Source organism: Rhinolophus sinicus, linkage group LG02 (assembly GCF_036562045.2).
Source record: "Rhinolophus sinicus isolate RSC01 linkage group LG02, ASM3656204v1, whole genome shotgun sequence".
NCBI classification, from domain to species: Eukaryota; Metazoa; Chordata; class Mammalia; order Chiroptera; family Rhinolophidae; genus Rhinolophus; species Rhinolophus sinicus.
In genome coordinates this window covers 170565697-170581552 of record NC_133752.1, presented here as the reverse complement: position 1 = coordinate 170581552, position 15856 = coordinate 170565697, and the positions used below count along the sequence as shown (strand labels likewise).

General features: G+C 36.0%; 1 protein-coding gene across 1 annotated transcript in view; it reads right to left on the bottom strand.

Moving 5' to 3' along the window:
* The window catches only part of SLC15A5 (solute carrier family 15 member 5), a 69884-nt gene extending 54388 nt beyond the window's left edge, over positions 1-15496 (bottom strand). Inside the window, 5 exon segments of the mRNA XM_019744690.2 lie at positions 178-348; positions 11052-11273; positions 15148-15369; positions 15372-15424; positions 15426-15496. Coding sequence (XP_019600249.2) covers positions 178-348; positions 11052-11273; positions 15148-15369; positions 15372-15424; positions 15426-15496 — 739 coding nt within the window.
* Positions 15497-15856: the final 360 nt, after the last annotated feature.

The window sequence follows — 15856 nt, the reverse complement described above, 5'->3', positions numbered from 1 at the left end:
AAGAAGATAGAGATTATTGATATTCTTGCAGACTCTGTTGCTCCCGAGTGTAATAACCAGCAGCATCTACAAATTCTATGAGTTGAAAGAGAAGTTATAAGGAATCAAGGAGAAGGGAGCTGTGTCAAAAAAGCCAGAAAAAAACCCAAAAATTAACGTAATGTGTGATTTACTTACATTTTTCAGGCTGATAAATCAGGTTATAATGCATCATATGAAGAGTTATCAGAGCCATAAGTGTAGACATAAAAGGAACAAGTAAAACCAGGGCCCACGGCCCCGAGTGCTGAACGTATGCTATTCCCAAAAAGACAACAGTTGCATTTAGGTTCATGATCCAACAAAACCTGAGGTACACAGAGAGACAAAAATAAAAATACCATTGAGTTATTTCAGATAACGATTGCTAATTTTAATGCTTTTACATAAATGTAAGTTATAAAATAGTGGCATGTGAGCTGAACTACACTTTGCAAATATTGTTTATTAGATTTCTAAAGTTTATACTTACCAGCTATGTTTTACCAGTTTCATTATCTTTGTTTCATTCTTATTTAGAGAAGATGTAGAGAGAGTGTGTTCTCTTTTACCTAAAGCAGACGGTGACAAATATTTTCTGTGCAGGGCCTGGCAGTAAATAGTTTAGGCTTGGCAGGCTATGTGGTCTCTACACAAGGACTCCACTCTGTGTTGTGGAGCTAAAGAAGCCACAGACAACTGAATACAGCTAATGAACCTGGAAAGTTTAAACGGTTAAGGAAATAAATCTTCTTATTTATTCCACTTTTCAAAGTAGGGGAAAACTCAGGAATACTCAGGTTATGCCTAGACCATGCATTAAATCAAAGAAATAAGTGTCATTTGAATAAAACTTTCCATGTCTTCTCCTTGTGTATTACAAATAAGTACCTATCTCAGTAGTCTGATGTGCAAGTTCTGGGAAAATAAGCTCTACCTCCCAGCCTTTCATTGGGTCTAAATCCTGCTGCTAGAATCCCGTTGCAGAGGAGGGTGTCTTCGTAGTAACTTAAAAAAGGTATTGAAGTAAAATTAAATATAATAAAATGTACCCATTAAAATATATAGTTTTATGAGTTTTGGTAAATGTTTCAGTTATGCAAACACTAATAAATCTAAGTTTTAGAACACTTATATTGTCACTAAAATTTAAAGCGATTAGATCAGGGCCACCCAGGATACCAGGATAATCTCCCCTTTGATTAACTCAAAAGTAACTGATTAAACCTTGATTACATTGCAAAATACCTTTACCTTTGCCATATAACATAACATAATCAGTGGGTGATATCCTGTCATCTTGCCACATTCTGTTGGGCAGAGTCTGATCACAAGTTATTCCCACACTCAGGGGGATGGGTCTGTCAAGAGTATGACCCATTGGAGGTCATACTATGGCATTTCCTGTACATCTTTTAACTGAAGGAGAGAGCAAATGAGAATATGGAATTAGATGGTTAATAAATTAAAGACCCGCCTCCTTTCCCCACCTCATTCCACTTGCTGACTGGGTGTGGAGGCTTGGGTCCCTGCTGTGCCCAGCTGACAGTGCCCAGGAGGATGGGTTAGAGCACTATCTATTTTTGCTGGGCAGGGGATGGAAGACCAGCTCCTCGGGTGGCCCTCCCAACACTGTTCAGGATGTGGTAGCAGAGTGTCCCTGCCTGCTTCTGCTTAAGAGTGTGTATGTGTGTAGGGGGGTGTGTGTGTAAAATATCAGTTTCCTGTTTGCTGCTGAAACTATGGAGCCAATGTGGGGCAGGGGCAGTTTTTCAATAGTGTTTGAAGTGGGGCAGGTATTGTCAACAAGTTATTTATTTATTTATTCATTTATTTATTTATTTAGCAGTTTTATGGTTTAAATTTTATGTAAGGTCAATAATCCACTTTGAATTAATTTTTCAGTAGGATGTTATGGGTAATTTTTTTCTATGTGATATATAGTTATTTCAGCACAATTTATTAAAAAGATGATCTTTTCCCATTGAATTTTTTGGGCATTTTTGTTGAAAATCAATTGACCATATAAATGTGATTCTTTTTTCTGATTCTTTATTCTGTTCCACTAATCTATTCTTATGCCAATATCATACTGTCTTTATTGCTATTGCTTTTTTTCTTTTTTAAAGCAGCTTTGTTGAGAAGTAACTGGCATACAATTAACTGCATGTATTTAAAGTGTGCAATTTGATAAGTTTTGAGTATGTGTGCACCCATGAATGATCACCCCATTCAGGATAATGTACATAGCATTACTCCAAAATGTTTTTTTATGCCCTTGGTAATCCCGCCTTCCTGACACCCCCTTCCCATCTCCAGCCACTGATCTTTTTTCGGTCACTTAGATTAAGCTTCAATTGATAGACTTTTTTTTTTAAATGTAATTTTCAAGTGTGTATTCTTTTTATTTGGCTTCTTTCACTTAGCATAGTTATTTTGAGATCCATGTTGTGTTTATCAGAAGTTGATTCTTTTTTATTGCCAAGGAGTATTCCTTTATATAAACACACCACAATTTGTTTATCCATTTATCTGTTGATGGACATTTTTCTCAGCTTGTGGCTAATACAAATAATGCTGTTATGAACATTCATGTACAAGTCTCTGTATAGACATAAACTTCCATTTGTGTTGGGTAAAAACTTAGGAGTGAAATGGCAGGGTGATATAGTAGATGTGTATTTAACATCTTAAGAAATTTCCAAATGATTTTCCAGCAGTTTTGACATTTTACATTACCACCACCTGTATATGAGAATTCTAATCTCTCCACATCTTGGGCAACATTTGGTATGATCAGTCTTTAATTTTAGCTATTTTAGTAGATACGTTGTTTTATTTTTGCATTTCCCTAATTACTAATGATACGAAGCATCTTTTCATGTGCTTTTGGCCATCTGTATGTCTTCTCTAGTGAAATTTCTGTTTGAATCTTTTGCCCATTTAAAAAAATGGAGTTGTTTATTTTCTTACTGTTGAGTTTTAAAAGTTCTTTATATATTCTAGATACAAGTCCTTTATCAAATATGTAATTTGCAAATATTTTCTCCCAGTCTGTGGCTTGTGTTTTTATTCCCTTAACAGTGTCTTTTGAAGAGCAGAAATTCTTAAATTTTATGGAATCCAATTATCATTTTTGTCTTTTACAGGTCATGTTTTTAGTGTTGAATCTCAGAAATCTTTGCCTAACCCAAGTCACAAAGTGTTCCTCCTCTTTTTCAGAGAAAAAATCTAAGCATTGGAGAACTGAACTGACTGATTCAAAATCTTACAGCTCTGTTTTTACACAGCCATGAGTAGTAGCTGCCATTCTGGTACAGCCTCTAAGGATAGATTAACTGGGCGAGGCGTCCTTTTTATACTGCTTTCCAGGTCTTTCCAGTTATAGATTTCATGACACCACCATTTCCTCATTAATCCAGGCTTTAACATTTGAAAGTACCTTTCACTCATGTCTCTTACCATGTTTTCTATATCATTAATTATGAATATTGTCCTTTCTCTTTAGAATGATGGTCAGAAGATACACGTTTGAATCACAGCTCGATTACATGATCTGTGATTTTTAGGCTCTCTGGAATTCTGGGTCTTTATCTTTAAAATAGGGATCATACCATCTGGACAGGATTTGGGTAAAGATTGAAAGAAGAACACAGACTGTGGCTGTATAGTGCCAAACAAATGTTACTGTTCTTCATTTTTCTCCCTTCTTGATTTCAGGTACAAAATGTGCAGTGCAGTTGGAGCATAGTGAGCCAGGGATAGTGTTAGAGGAGAGGGCCAAGCAGTGCAGTGTGGCCCAGATTGTTTAGGTCCTTGAAGTCCATAGCAGGGAATTTGAGTTTTATTCATAGCACGTTGGGAAACCATTCGAAGGGAATTGAACAGGGGGCTGCAATGATCTGATTTTAAATGCAGAAATAAAAGATTATTGTGTCAGCTCCATGACTTCTAGATAGGGCCTGGTAAGAACCCATCACAGCTATTGTAATAGTCTGGATGAGAGCTAAGTGTGAACTGGACGAGTGTGGCAGTAAAGGAAAGGGAGAGAAGTAGATAGATATGTGATATGTACTTGGGAAGGAGACATGTCCAGTTAGACAAGTCTCACTGTCTTATAAACATTCCTCCTTATTTTTGGCCCTGGGACTTTTCATGTTCCTTGGCTTGCCCTCTCTCACTTTCAAAGTCCCTTATCAAATCTCTTTTTCTTCATTTAGTACTCTCTTGAATATTTTATTTCTCTTCTCTGAACTCCTAAAGCAAATATTCATTCTTCAATTTTCACTTTTATCGGTTTTATTTTGTCATTTACAGATTGTCAAGCTCCCTGACAGCAACACCTTATTCTTTATCTCTACTTCTTTGCCTCCATGGGAGCTAGCACAGTTCTAGGTCCACAATAAATGGATAGTAAATAACTAATTGATTAATAACATGGTGCCTCTTTTAAAAATTCAGTCAGTCAAACAAAAACAACATTTTTAAAAAACCCAAATTTTTAATCATTGACCTAGGAAAGTAATCAAATATCAAACATGGCCATGCTGAGGAAACTGATTTACTATGAGGTCGGACAATTATGTTCACAACCTCATCCTAGAAAAAATGCTGCATACCTCATTGCTGAATATCAGTATGGTCACTTTCGAAGTATTCCCTTAGCAAGCTATGCACTGACGCCAGTGTCTAGTCTACCCTTCAAAGCAATTTTGGAACTTTTTTTCTGGAATGGCCATCAGAGCTGTTGTCATATTACCCTTGATGTCCTGAATGTCATCAAAATGTTTTCCTTTCAATATTTCCTTTATCTTGGGATAGAGAATGAAGTCATTGGGGGCCAGATCAGGTGAGTAGGGAGGGTGTGCCAATATAGTTATTTGTTTAATGGCTAAAAACTCCCTCACAGACAGTGCTGTGTGAACTGGTGCATTGTCGTGATGCAAGAACCATGAATTGTTGGCGAAAAGTTCAGGTCATCTAACTTTTTCACGCAGCCTTTTCAGCACTTCCAAATAGTAAACTTGGTTAACTGTTTGTCCAGTTGGTACAAATTCATAATGAATAATCCCTCTGATAGCCAAAAAGGATAGCAACATCATTGCAACCAGTTCGCGAACTTAATTGTCACACCTCTATCCACCAATAGAAACTTATCACAACATAGGTGAGGTACAAAGTGAGAATTTTCTAGGACAACAGAATAGAGTCCCTATGCTCAGCCTTGGGGCTTCCTTTCCCGCTGTTGCAAATTGCACATCTGAGTTGTGGCTGTAGCAACTGAGAGAAGCTGGAGCTGAAAGCAAGGTTATATTTCCTTCCATCTTTAGAAAATTATTTTTTTAATGTCAAGTATTGCTGAGAAAATCCAGGAGGACACTGTGTGACTCTCCACTACACCCACGGTGATATAAACTGAATTCTCTAAAGAGGGTCAAGGAAAATTACAATTAGTCCAAGACTTAAATCTTATGAAAGGTAGCTAGAAACCAAAGAATTATAGGCTAAATACATATAACTGATAGGAACAAGTGATAGGAAGAGATTTCACATAAAGCACTAAATGTATTTGAATAAATGCCACCCAACATATTTGATTGTGCAATTTTCTGAAAGAATTAACCAGTACAGGCATGTTTTATACATGTCTTTGTTGATCCATAGACAGGAGGAGCCATAGATAATTAAGGGTGAAATTACATGTATAGCAATTGTAAAAAAAAAAATAAAAGAAATAAAAATCTACAGTCTTCAAGCTCACCATTAAGACTCCTTTCATCTCATAGCTCACTAGCAAATTGAATATATAAAGCACCTTTCACACAGAAAGTCAGGGAGCAAAGCACTAAAGCAAAACAAATACCAGTGATTAAGGAAAATTGAAAGCAGCAGTAAAACTATGTTTCTTTAGTCTACTTTTAAATACAGACTGGGAACTGCAAATAACTAGGAGTATATATAAGTGGAAATTATTTTTTTGTCTTCATGATTCTATGGTGTTGAATACAAATAAGGAAAAAAAAACCTGTTGTTGCAAAACTCAGCAATATTTTTGATGTTATTTATTTTAAATATTTACCTTAATTTATTTTGTTATAATTTTTAAACTCACTCAAATATTTTGTCATTCCCTAGTCCAAACAATTTTGACATGTTTTAGACTTATTTTAGGAGAAATGGTTTAAAATGGTCTTTCCTAACCTGAAAAGTATCAGAGAAAGGAGGCAAACTTTCAGGTCTTCATAGCACTAGTGGGCAATTTGAAGAGTTCAGAGTGAATGTTTTATTCTGCATTGAACAGGACTTAGATAATTCATCAGGGGATTTGCAGCTCTTCAGTGGGATAAAATTAGGCTGTTTAGAAGAGTTAGTGAAACACTTGGGTGAATGGCTGTTATCAATCATTGCTTCTTTTAGTGTAACCACTGGCCCATTGAAGTACCTCAAAAAATACTCTGGCAGCCATGAATTTGGAGAAAGAAGGAGCAAATAAAAATTTTACAGTTCTTACTTTTTATCTATAATTTTTTTCAATAATGTTGTTAAATAAAAGGCAGTTTAATAAAAGAAGATCATTGATTTTGGTGAATAGACAGCATGATTAAAGTAAAAGGTATATTTTCAATTAAGAAATTTGGGAGAATGTTTCGCTCTCCTTCTCTTGGTCTCCCTGCCTTTCTTATACTTTTAACTTGCTCTCATTCCCTTTCTCTCTGTCCCTCATTCTTTTGCCAACGTACCAGTTTCAACTGGTGTTTATGTATATCATTCTCTCCTTTCTGAGTTGAAGAGCTTTGAGCCAGCTCATGTTTACTGATGAAAATAAGTCCCTACTCGTTCACCTACCAAACTTAAAAGCTACCAAGCAGAGCTTAAGAAAAAGGAGGCAGCAAGAGCAGTAAGAAATAAAAGGAATTTGTCTTTTCTTAACCCTAATTATTCTTTGTTTTCTACTTAGATGTTGGAGAGAAATTCTGAGTGTATTTCCTGAGGGCTTACAATTTTGGCAGCGGTGAAGTAGGAGGTGCCTCTTGCAATTAGGGTGAATGGGAAGCATTTATTAAATTTGGCTCAAACCCATGCAAATAGAATTTTGGAAGGCCTAGTGATTTTTAAAAAAAGGCTATTTAAAAGCTGTTCCTCGTTATGCAACTCAGAGGATATTTTGAGTATTAATGAGTATTAATAAGATTAATCCGTGAACTGCATTGATTTTGTTGGCTGAAATGTACCTTATAAATTATAACTTCACTGTTGCAGAATGCATGTAGATTCATATTTTGTTTCTTTCCTCAAAGATTATGTAGAATTTCTTAATCAAGTAGATTTTGAAGTGTGGTAGAAAGTTGCTGAGTCATCAAAGATTTTCAATGATCATTTAGTTCCATTTGTTTCAAAGGTAATCTCTAGATTACTTTTGGAATCCCCTTTCTTTATGTCTCTGGAACTGTTTTCTAAATTCTGAAGCAGTTGCTAAAAATGTACATTCCCTAGCAATGTTCCCAGGAAATTCTGAACTAAAAGGTTGGGAGTGAGACTGTCAATCAATGCTCAGGTGAATATTAAAACAGCTTTTGGAAAAATGCTGTGGGATAATAAATTTTTATCTCAACTATTTCACTAAGATAAAAGACATTCAATTTGAGTAAATAAATATTAAAATCAGAACATTTTAATATAAAACAGATATCTTGTAAGGTCAATTGAGTACTAGATAGTCAAAATTTCTGGAATGGAATAAGTCTCCAGACTTTTTCAAGTACTTTACCAATATTCTATTCAACGCTTAAATAATATATAATTAACTCTGGTAACTAGTTAGTAACAGACTATGATATGCAGATATGATGTAAATTATCAGGTGAATTAAGTAGAGAAATGTGGAAGAAAGGTTTGAGGTTAATTGTGGTAGAGTTTAAAATTATGGTCATGAACAGACTTTAAGTATCCACCTTATTTTGGCTTCCAGAAAAGATTCTGCACAGGTGTATTTACCTAGATGATCTCTAGTGTGGTGAATCTTAATTGTATACCTCAGATTTTGGAAAATGCTGAAAGAGCCAGGTTCTGATCTGGATAATGGAGTAAGAATGTTGGCAGATTATTATACCTCTTGATTTCTGGGAGTTTAGCTTTAGTCTTTCAATGAGGTACATCGTTGAGGAAGATCCAGTACCAGATGGTAATGTTGGCTGGGAGTGGTTTTCTCACCTACATTTGGCAGCTCTACTTTGAAGTGGTGCTTTCAATGCCTGAAACTTCCAGTCTACAGCATTTCACATGATCATTGGGGAGCTTTATCTAATTATCTAAGTAGATACAATGACACATCTCATTAAAGGTCCTGTAACTGAACATCTGACATCTGTGCTGAAAATAGAACTGGATGCGGCCTTCAAGAGGTATGTTGTTTTTTAAAGACCCTACTGAAATTCCTTATATTAGCCAAGTTTGTAATTTCTAGAGGCATTTTTCACTTGAAGAAATAGATTATAAGTGATTGGGCTGCCTATTTTAAAGATAGCCTCCTGTTAAATAGGTACCATCTTTTCCAGAATTTAGACAATAATTTTAACTGATGACTTATTTGTCATTTAATAATAGTAGTAATAGCTATCCTAATTTGAGTATCTGTAATGTGCTAAGATACTTTATGTATAGGCCATACAACAGCCCTCCAAGATCTTCCCATTTTGTAGATGAAAGAACTGAGGCTCTGAGAGGTTAAGGCACTTGCTGAAGACCATAAAACTGCTAGGTGACAGAGCCAGGATCCTGCCAGCTGTCTGGCTGCACAGTGGGGTCTCTTACAGTCTTGCCACCAACCCGTGCAGTATGGACAGGAATAGAGTTACCATTCATTTCTATAAACTGCTACAAGCAGCTGTTCATAAAAGTTTTCATGCAGTTTACAGTTTATACTGAATATTTTCCTAAGAAAAGAGGAAGCAATCAGATTCAGCCTTTAAGGAGCTTACCATTCAAATAATCCTTTTCCACATTAAAGAATAACACCCTGATTCTTCATACACATTTCTAGGTGCTTTCACTTTAGGTTTGAAAAATACTGCATGGTTCTTATTATTGAAGATTTTAATGAAGTTAGGAAATAATAGGTAACCAAATCGAAATGTGTTTATCCTAAATTTGGTCTGGCTCCTCACAGCTGTAGAAATTCATTTTCACTTCTCTCCTCTGCCCCCTCTACAAAGTCCTAAAGCACAATCCCATTGGGAGTCCCCTCCATTGCCCAAAGGAAATATTTCATTCATATAATGTCTCCTTTGTAATCAACACTGAGAAATGTCACTTTGATTAAACACAACTCTGAATGACTAAGACCACAGTACAATAAATTCTCCAGAGCTATCTTTCAGAACAACTGATTGCTCTCCAGTCTTAATCCTCCAGAGTCTTATTTAATCAAAATGATGTTGCTAATTAAGGATTAAAACTTCCGAATAGAATAAAAAAGAAGGATTTTTCTTTCTCCTTTGGGCAGGTCAAGGAGGCAGAATTTGCTATAAAGAAGTAGAGTCCTTTCCACCTTTGGTGAAACTGCATTATTCTCTGACATTTGGACTTAATCCAAAATAGGCCTGAGTGCTTTGTAATATTAATATAATCAGAGAAGGGGTGGGGGTGGGAGGAAGAAAAAGAGGGAAGGAAAGAGAAAAAGGAACTGTCTTGGATAGCTGCATATACCTAGATAACATTTATTCTAAAACTTTTTTATTTAATAATTTTAATATAAGTTTTCTTTAAACATTTTCTCTGATGCTCTCTGTGCATTGCTGTTATCTGTTGCTCCATTATCCATTACTAATGTTGGAAAGAATATTTTAGAAAAATATTGGCAACCCACTTCACAGGAAAGGGAACAAAAGACAATGTGTTGCAGATCTGTTTGACATCACTGATGAATAACAATAAAAACAACAAAATTCTCTATTAAATGCTGAAATACTCTACCTTAAGATCAAAATTTCAATTTTTTAAAAATTTGTATTTGATAATAAAAATTGATTCCTTAAAAACACATAGAACTGTATAAGAACTCATTGGGAGAGGCAAAGATTCACAGAAAGGTTCTTTGGTTTTCAGGGAATACAAACTTTCAGATGGTGGGGCCAAAGTGGATGTGAAACAGGTGCTGGTTGATCTTTTAACAAACTGTAAAACACTTCTTCTATTCTTTTCATCTTCTCTTTGCATTGCCCTGTGATTGTATAATCCCTGCCAAATTAATCTACTCCAATATAATAACTACCAATACTAGTTACCACTTACTGATCGCCTACTATGTGCCAGGTTCTCTGCCAGCAATATAGATCTGATTGTCTGTAATAAATTCCAAGAAGAGGCATTATTATAACCTTTCAGAAATAATCACACTGAGGCTTATAGAGAATAAATGACTTGATCAAGGTCAGGTAGCTTATGTTAACACTTTGTAAGCGGGCATTTTCCCGCCAAATCGTGTTGTAACACGGGGCTTTTTTGACATTTTCTCGCCAAAATTAGACTTTCCGTAAAATATTCATATCTTTCGATCTATTTGATATTTTTCTATGAAACTTTCAGTGTTTTAGTTTAAAAAGAGGTCTCTATTTATTTACTTTGCAAAATTTTTGCCGGTTCCAACTAGAGGCGATATGACGAGTTTACTCGTTTCCCACAAAAAATGTGTTAAGTAGAGTTGAGATTTCCACCCAGGCCCATTTGGCTCCAAAGCCACATTCTATTCAATATGACAAGCCATTTCACACTTATTTACTTGGAGGATAAATTTATCAATGTATTTCGAGAAGGTGCTGATAAGTTGTGTTGGTCTTTACCTGACTCATAGGCTCCCACGGTTACTGACTGAATCATTGTCACAGGCATTGTCGTGTTGTCCATTACCCATCCCAATCAATAAAGAAGGCTGAAGTACTACCATCAAAATGGGGCCAGAGAGCAAACAATGAGAAATCCCAAAAGGGAGAGGAATGTCATCAACCTTGTTTCTCTCCCAACCAGTGCTACTTAGCAGTTAAAAAAACACATTCAATTCCGTGATCCATACTCCTGAAGGCTGTAAGCACCCAGTGGGCAAACGATGGCTCTTATTCCTCCCGTGCCAAAGCAGATGGCCAACAGTGCTACGTAAAACAGCCTGTTCTGCTCCTTCTTTGGTATTCTATTAACCATATGGTGAGTACCTATATAGAAATCTTCCAAGGGAAAAGCAGCCATAGATAACAAAGCAGTGCCTATAGACAAAGAAAAAAGGGGAATAAATATGGCATAATCCAATTGAATCACCAAATCACATCACACAAAAGGGTTTCCCTCAGAAAGTAGCATCACTCTGTGATTGTCTTATTAAAATGTTTGTTAATCACTGACATTCTGGAGGTAGCATAATTTTTCTAAACCTGAAAATTTTCTTCAGTATGTATTTTAACTAATCCAGAGTTCTAGTTCCCTCCCCTTCAAGCCTGAACTGTCCTTTTTTCTTGGAATGCATAAGAAAATCATGCCCATTTTAAGAAAATTAAAACAATTCAGAAATATGTCATGTAAGAAACTAAATATGCCTATAATCCCACCCCCCCAGAGAAAACCACTGCTGACAAGGGTTATTTTTTTTTCATCAGTCAAGTGATAGAAAATGTGATGATCTCAGACATCTCAGAAGCCTGTTCAATAAAATGTTTTAAGAATAATATTATTGTACTTAGAGGAGAACATAGCCTCTCTTAGCCTTTTCTACTTCTCTTCTCCTTTTAATGCCCTTCTTATTTCTCCATTTCTCAAGCAGTGGGGTGGAGCCTTCTTTGCTTCACACCAAGGTAAGAAAGCTGGAGAGAGGGGTGTGAGCTGGGTGAGTCCACAGCTGAAGGAGGGGAGGACAGGTCGTGATAATGGAGGACTGAGCATTCCCTGCAGGGACCACACCTGGAGACTTCCCTTGTCTAATAGAAATTATGATTCAATTCCACACTTTTGCTAAGCTCTTTATAGTCTGTATTACATTGTTTCCTTTTGGAAAAACTTGTGATGTCAAAGGATAGATTTTCTTATTCTGATTTTGCCAAAAAGGAAAGAAAGAGAGAACAAAATAGAAAAAAAAGAAACAGGTTCAGTAAGGTTAAGTGATTTGCCCTGTGTTACTGGGTAATTCAGATATAATCTCCCTTTTCTTGGAATTCCTGTCAAGTGGTCAAATCATCCATTTTTTTGGTCAGTTTAATTAGAGAAAATGGCTTCTCCATGTTAGTTTTTGTCCTCCATTTTATTAATTTAACATTCATATTTTTGTTATAAATTTTTATATGATTAGTTTTCTCAGTTAGACTACAAGCTCCTTAAAGGCAAAATATTTGTCTAATGTGTCTGTCTCCCTTACAGTGGCTTTCACATGCAATAGTTATTTGGTAACAGATTGATTTATCATGAGGATAGGCCCTTTAAATTATTGAGTTTGTAGTGTTCCCTATTGGGGTTAGCCAGACATAAAACACACTACTGTCTCTGCTACTCAGTGCTCATCTCTGGAAGGGTGACACCCGGCAAGCTAAGGTTATCCAAAGAGGATGGGCAGAGGAGTTAGTTCTTGCAGCAACCGTTTATTTAAAGACAACACTTTTAGTGGTACTATTGTGTAAGTTACAAAGGCACTTCACTTCCATCTTTTGAAAACATGTCATAATATACTGATTTCATTAGATCGAAACTTTATTTCTATCTGCTATAAAATTGATGTAATAAAAATACAAATCAAGAACATCTCTGATTATAAAAGTGTCTTTTTGATATGTGCTATTGTGCAGTGCATAATCAGCACCCTCGGACTTGCTAGCCCTGTGTAAAGCACGAGGATGTGCCATATCCCCTATTAGGTGGTGGGAGTCTGCTGGCTCTTCTCTCCAGGAGCTAATGAGGCCAAGAGGGCAGATGTGCCGGTGGACAGTTATATTTTGATGTGAATACAGTCATAGAGGTATGATCAGTGTGTTGTTGAGCACAGAGAAGTGAGCAGTAAACACTACATGGTGCTTGAAGGAAAAACAGGAGTTTTCAAATCTTGGGTATGGGGTGGAAGGATAAAGGCAGGTGAACAATTTCATGCACAGAAAAGAGCACATATGAGATTAGAAAAGTAGGGAAATAGACAAGAAGTGTTCTGTGGTTGAAGTTGTGTATTGAGACAGAAGTCTGGAGAGGTAAATTTGGGACAGATTGTAAAGGTTCTTATGTACGAAATTGGATTCTATTTTTTAAATAAGAGAGCCAGTATATATAGATTTAGTCTTTCAGGAAGTCAGTGTTGTTGGTAGAAAGGTGTATGGACTAGAGTCACCCTGATGGCTGAGCTCAGTAAATAGGCCATATGATGGTTAAGAAGCCTTTTTGAGCTAAGGTTTTAACAATTCAGACAGAGACACATTTTTTGATAGAACCTCTGATACGTAGTGACTGGTTGGAAATTGATGGCAGCTGTGCGTGGAAGTCACAAGGAAATAACTTTTATTTAAAAAAAAAAAAGAAAAAAAAAGAATGGACATGGAGTTTGACTTAGGTGTTTTGCTTGCCAAATTACAAAATTTGTACTTCAGTCCTAGTCTGATGATTCACACAGGATTTTAGACTAATAGAAATTACCATGTTAAGAAGTTACCAAGTGCTACTGATATGCCTTGTTACCAAGTTAAAAAGAGTAAATCACTCAGGCCCTTTCTTAAATGTCTCCTTATCAGAAAACATCCCCTGATACAGAACAGCAACCATGTCACTCCCTAGTCCGTCCTGTCCCCTTACCCAGCATATTCTTCATCATGACGCTCATTAACACCTGACATAGTATCTATTTACTTATTTTCTCTCAACACCAGAAAGTCCACTTTGGACTTTCTTCTCTGTTGCATTCCCAGATCCTAGAACAATGCCTGGGACAGAGTAGTCAATGAGAAATATTTGTTGAATGTTCAATGAATATTTGCCATGCAATGACTTGGTTTTTATTTCAAAGAATTGAAGGAGTGAAGAAGCTTACAAGTTTGTATTACACTCTAATCAATTCAGTGAGTGGTAATTGACCATCTGCCTGAAATTGCAGAGTATGTTGAATACCTGATACCCATCCCTTCCTCATGTATCTCCCTGTCTATTCCCCCAGACCTGCATTTTTCTTGTACTTCTCCATATTGATGAACAGCACACTACTTTCCTGAGTTCCTCAGCTCAGAAGCTTGGAGCTGATTTTTGTTCCTCTGTCATATTTGTGTCCTTATTTAGTTGCCTAATTTTTATGGTTTTTCATATGTTCTCTCCTGGATTGACACTTCTCCATTGCCGAGACCATCATCCTGAGAGTTTCTGCTCTGTATTTAACCTCTCACTGTGATTGCCCATCCTGTTTATTGAAGAAAAGTATTTCACAAATATTTTCATATCTTCAGTGACTCTTTGTTGTCTAGAAAAACAACTTGAACTTTTTGGTCTAAAATACTGGACTGTTAATCGACTTGCTTACCTTATCAATCTTGGTATTTCCCCAACATTTCTTGTAATCTCTTCATTCCCAAACTTTTCTAGATATATTAATTATTCTCTATGTAAAGGAGCACAGTGTAGTGTTTGAATTCACTGATTTTTTTAGCATATAGTCATAGGTCACAATATAGAAAGAATGTCTTCATAAGCAATTTTAATTATTATGACATTAAAAGACCACTATTTGATGAAAACATTCCTCAATTATTCTACATGAACTTCTAAAACCTTTTTAGCACATTTCATCTTAGTTGTGAAGCAAATGAATTTATGTTTCGCATAGCATTTGTCATGAATTTGGTCTTAGGGTAGGAAGGGGGAAAGGAAGACATTCTAAGGAGTACAGAAAACAGAAATGTAAAGTATTCTAAAATATAATCAGTGCAAAAATCTAGATTTCAAAGCATAGTCTAACACACACACACATTTACTAGCATCCCTCAAATAATACAGAAGATGAAATAAATTGAAAAAACATCCTTATTTCATTTATTGCATTTTATGCTAAGAATAAGGTAGAAGTAATAATAAACTAAAAATTCTAACAAAAATCTTTGCAAAACAGTCCAGTCAGAGGAGGACACTCACCTAGTAAATGTAGAAATAAGCAAATGTATACCAGTTTGTTTCTTCCTAGACAGACATCAGCAAACCATCCCGCAAACACAGGGGTAAGTATTGAAGTTCCGATAAAACACAAGTTCAGAATGGCTGCCTGGTAATTGCAGTAGCCAAGCCTGACAGTGGAAAAGGGGATCATATTGCAGACAACTTCAAAGAAAGTGAACTTCTCACACAGCTCCACCAGATTCCAACCCGAATTTTTTTCACAGAGTATGATGAATTGAAGTAACCAGTATGTCTTAGTTTTTTCCTTCTTGATGCTGTGATGCAAGGATACTTCCTCCTCAGTTATTTTAAAATCTATAATAGACATGACTACCCTCTTTGAATACAACTTATGTTAGTGGTTTGAACTTGGTGATTCTTTTTTCACCCCCACCCCTCTAATGAAAAAAAAAAAAAGATCTTTGCTTTAAATTTCACAATTCCATGCTGAAGTTTCATAAGGTTTTTTGCACATTAATGTTGTTCATTTTGATGATAGAGGAGCACAGGAGAGAAGACATGAGTATTTAAATGTTCATGGTAGCCCAGAGTAGCCAAATCTGATTTGTCTAATTACTTAGAGGCTAAATTAGGCTCTTCCTCCAAAATTATATTGAATTACATGAATCCACTTGCATGCGTGTAGACACTCATCTGCCTCACACTGATAAAGGTTTAAATACTGAGG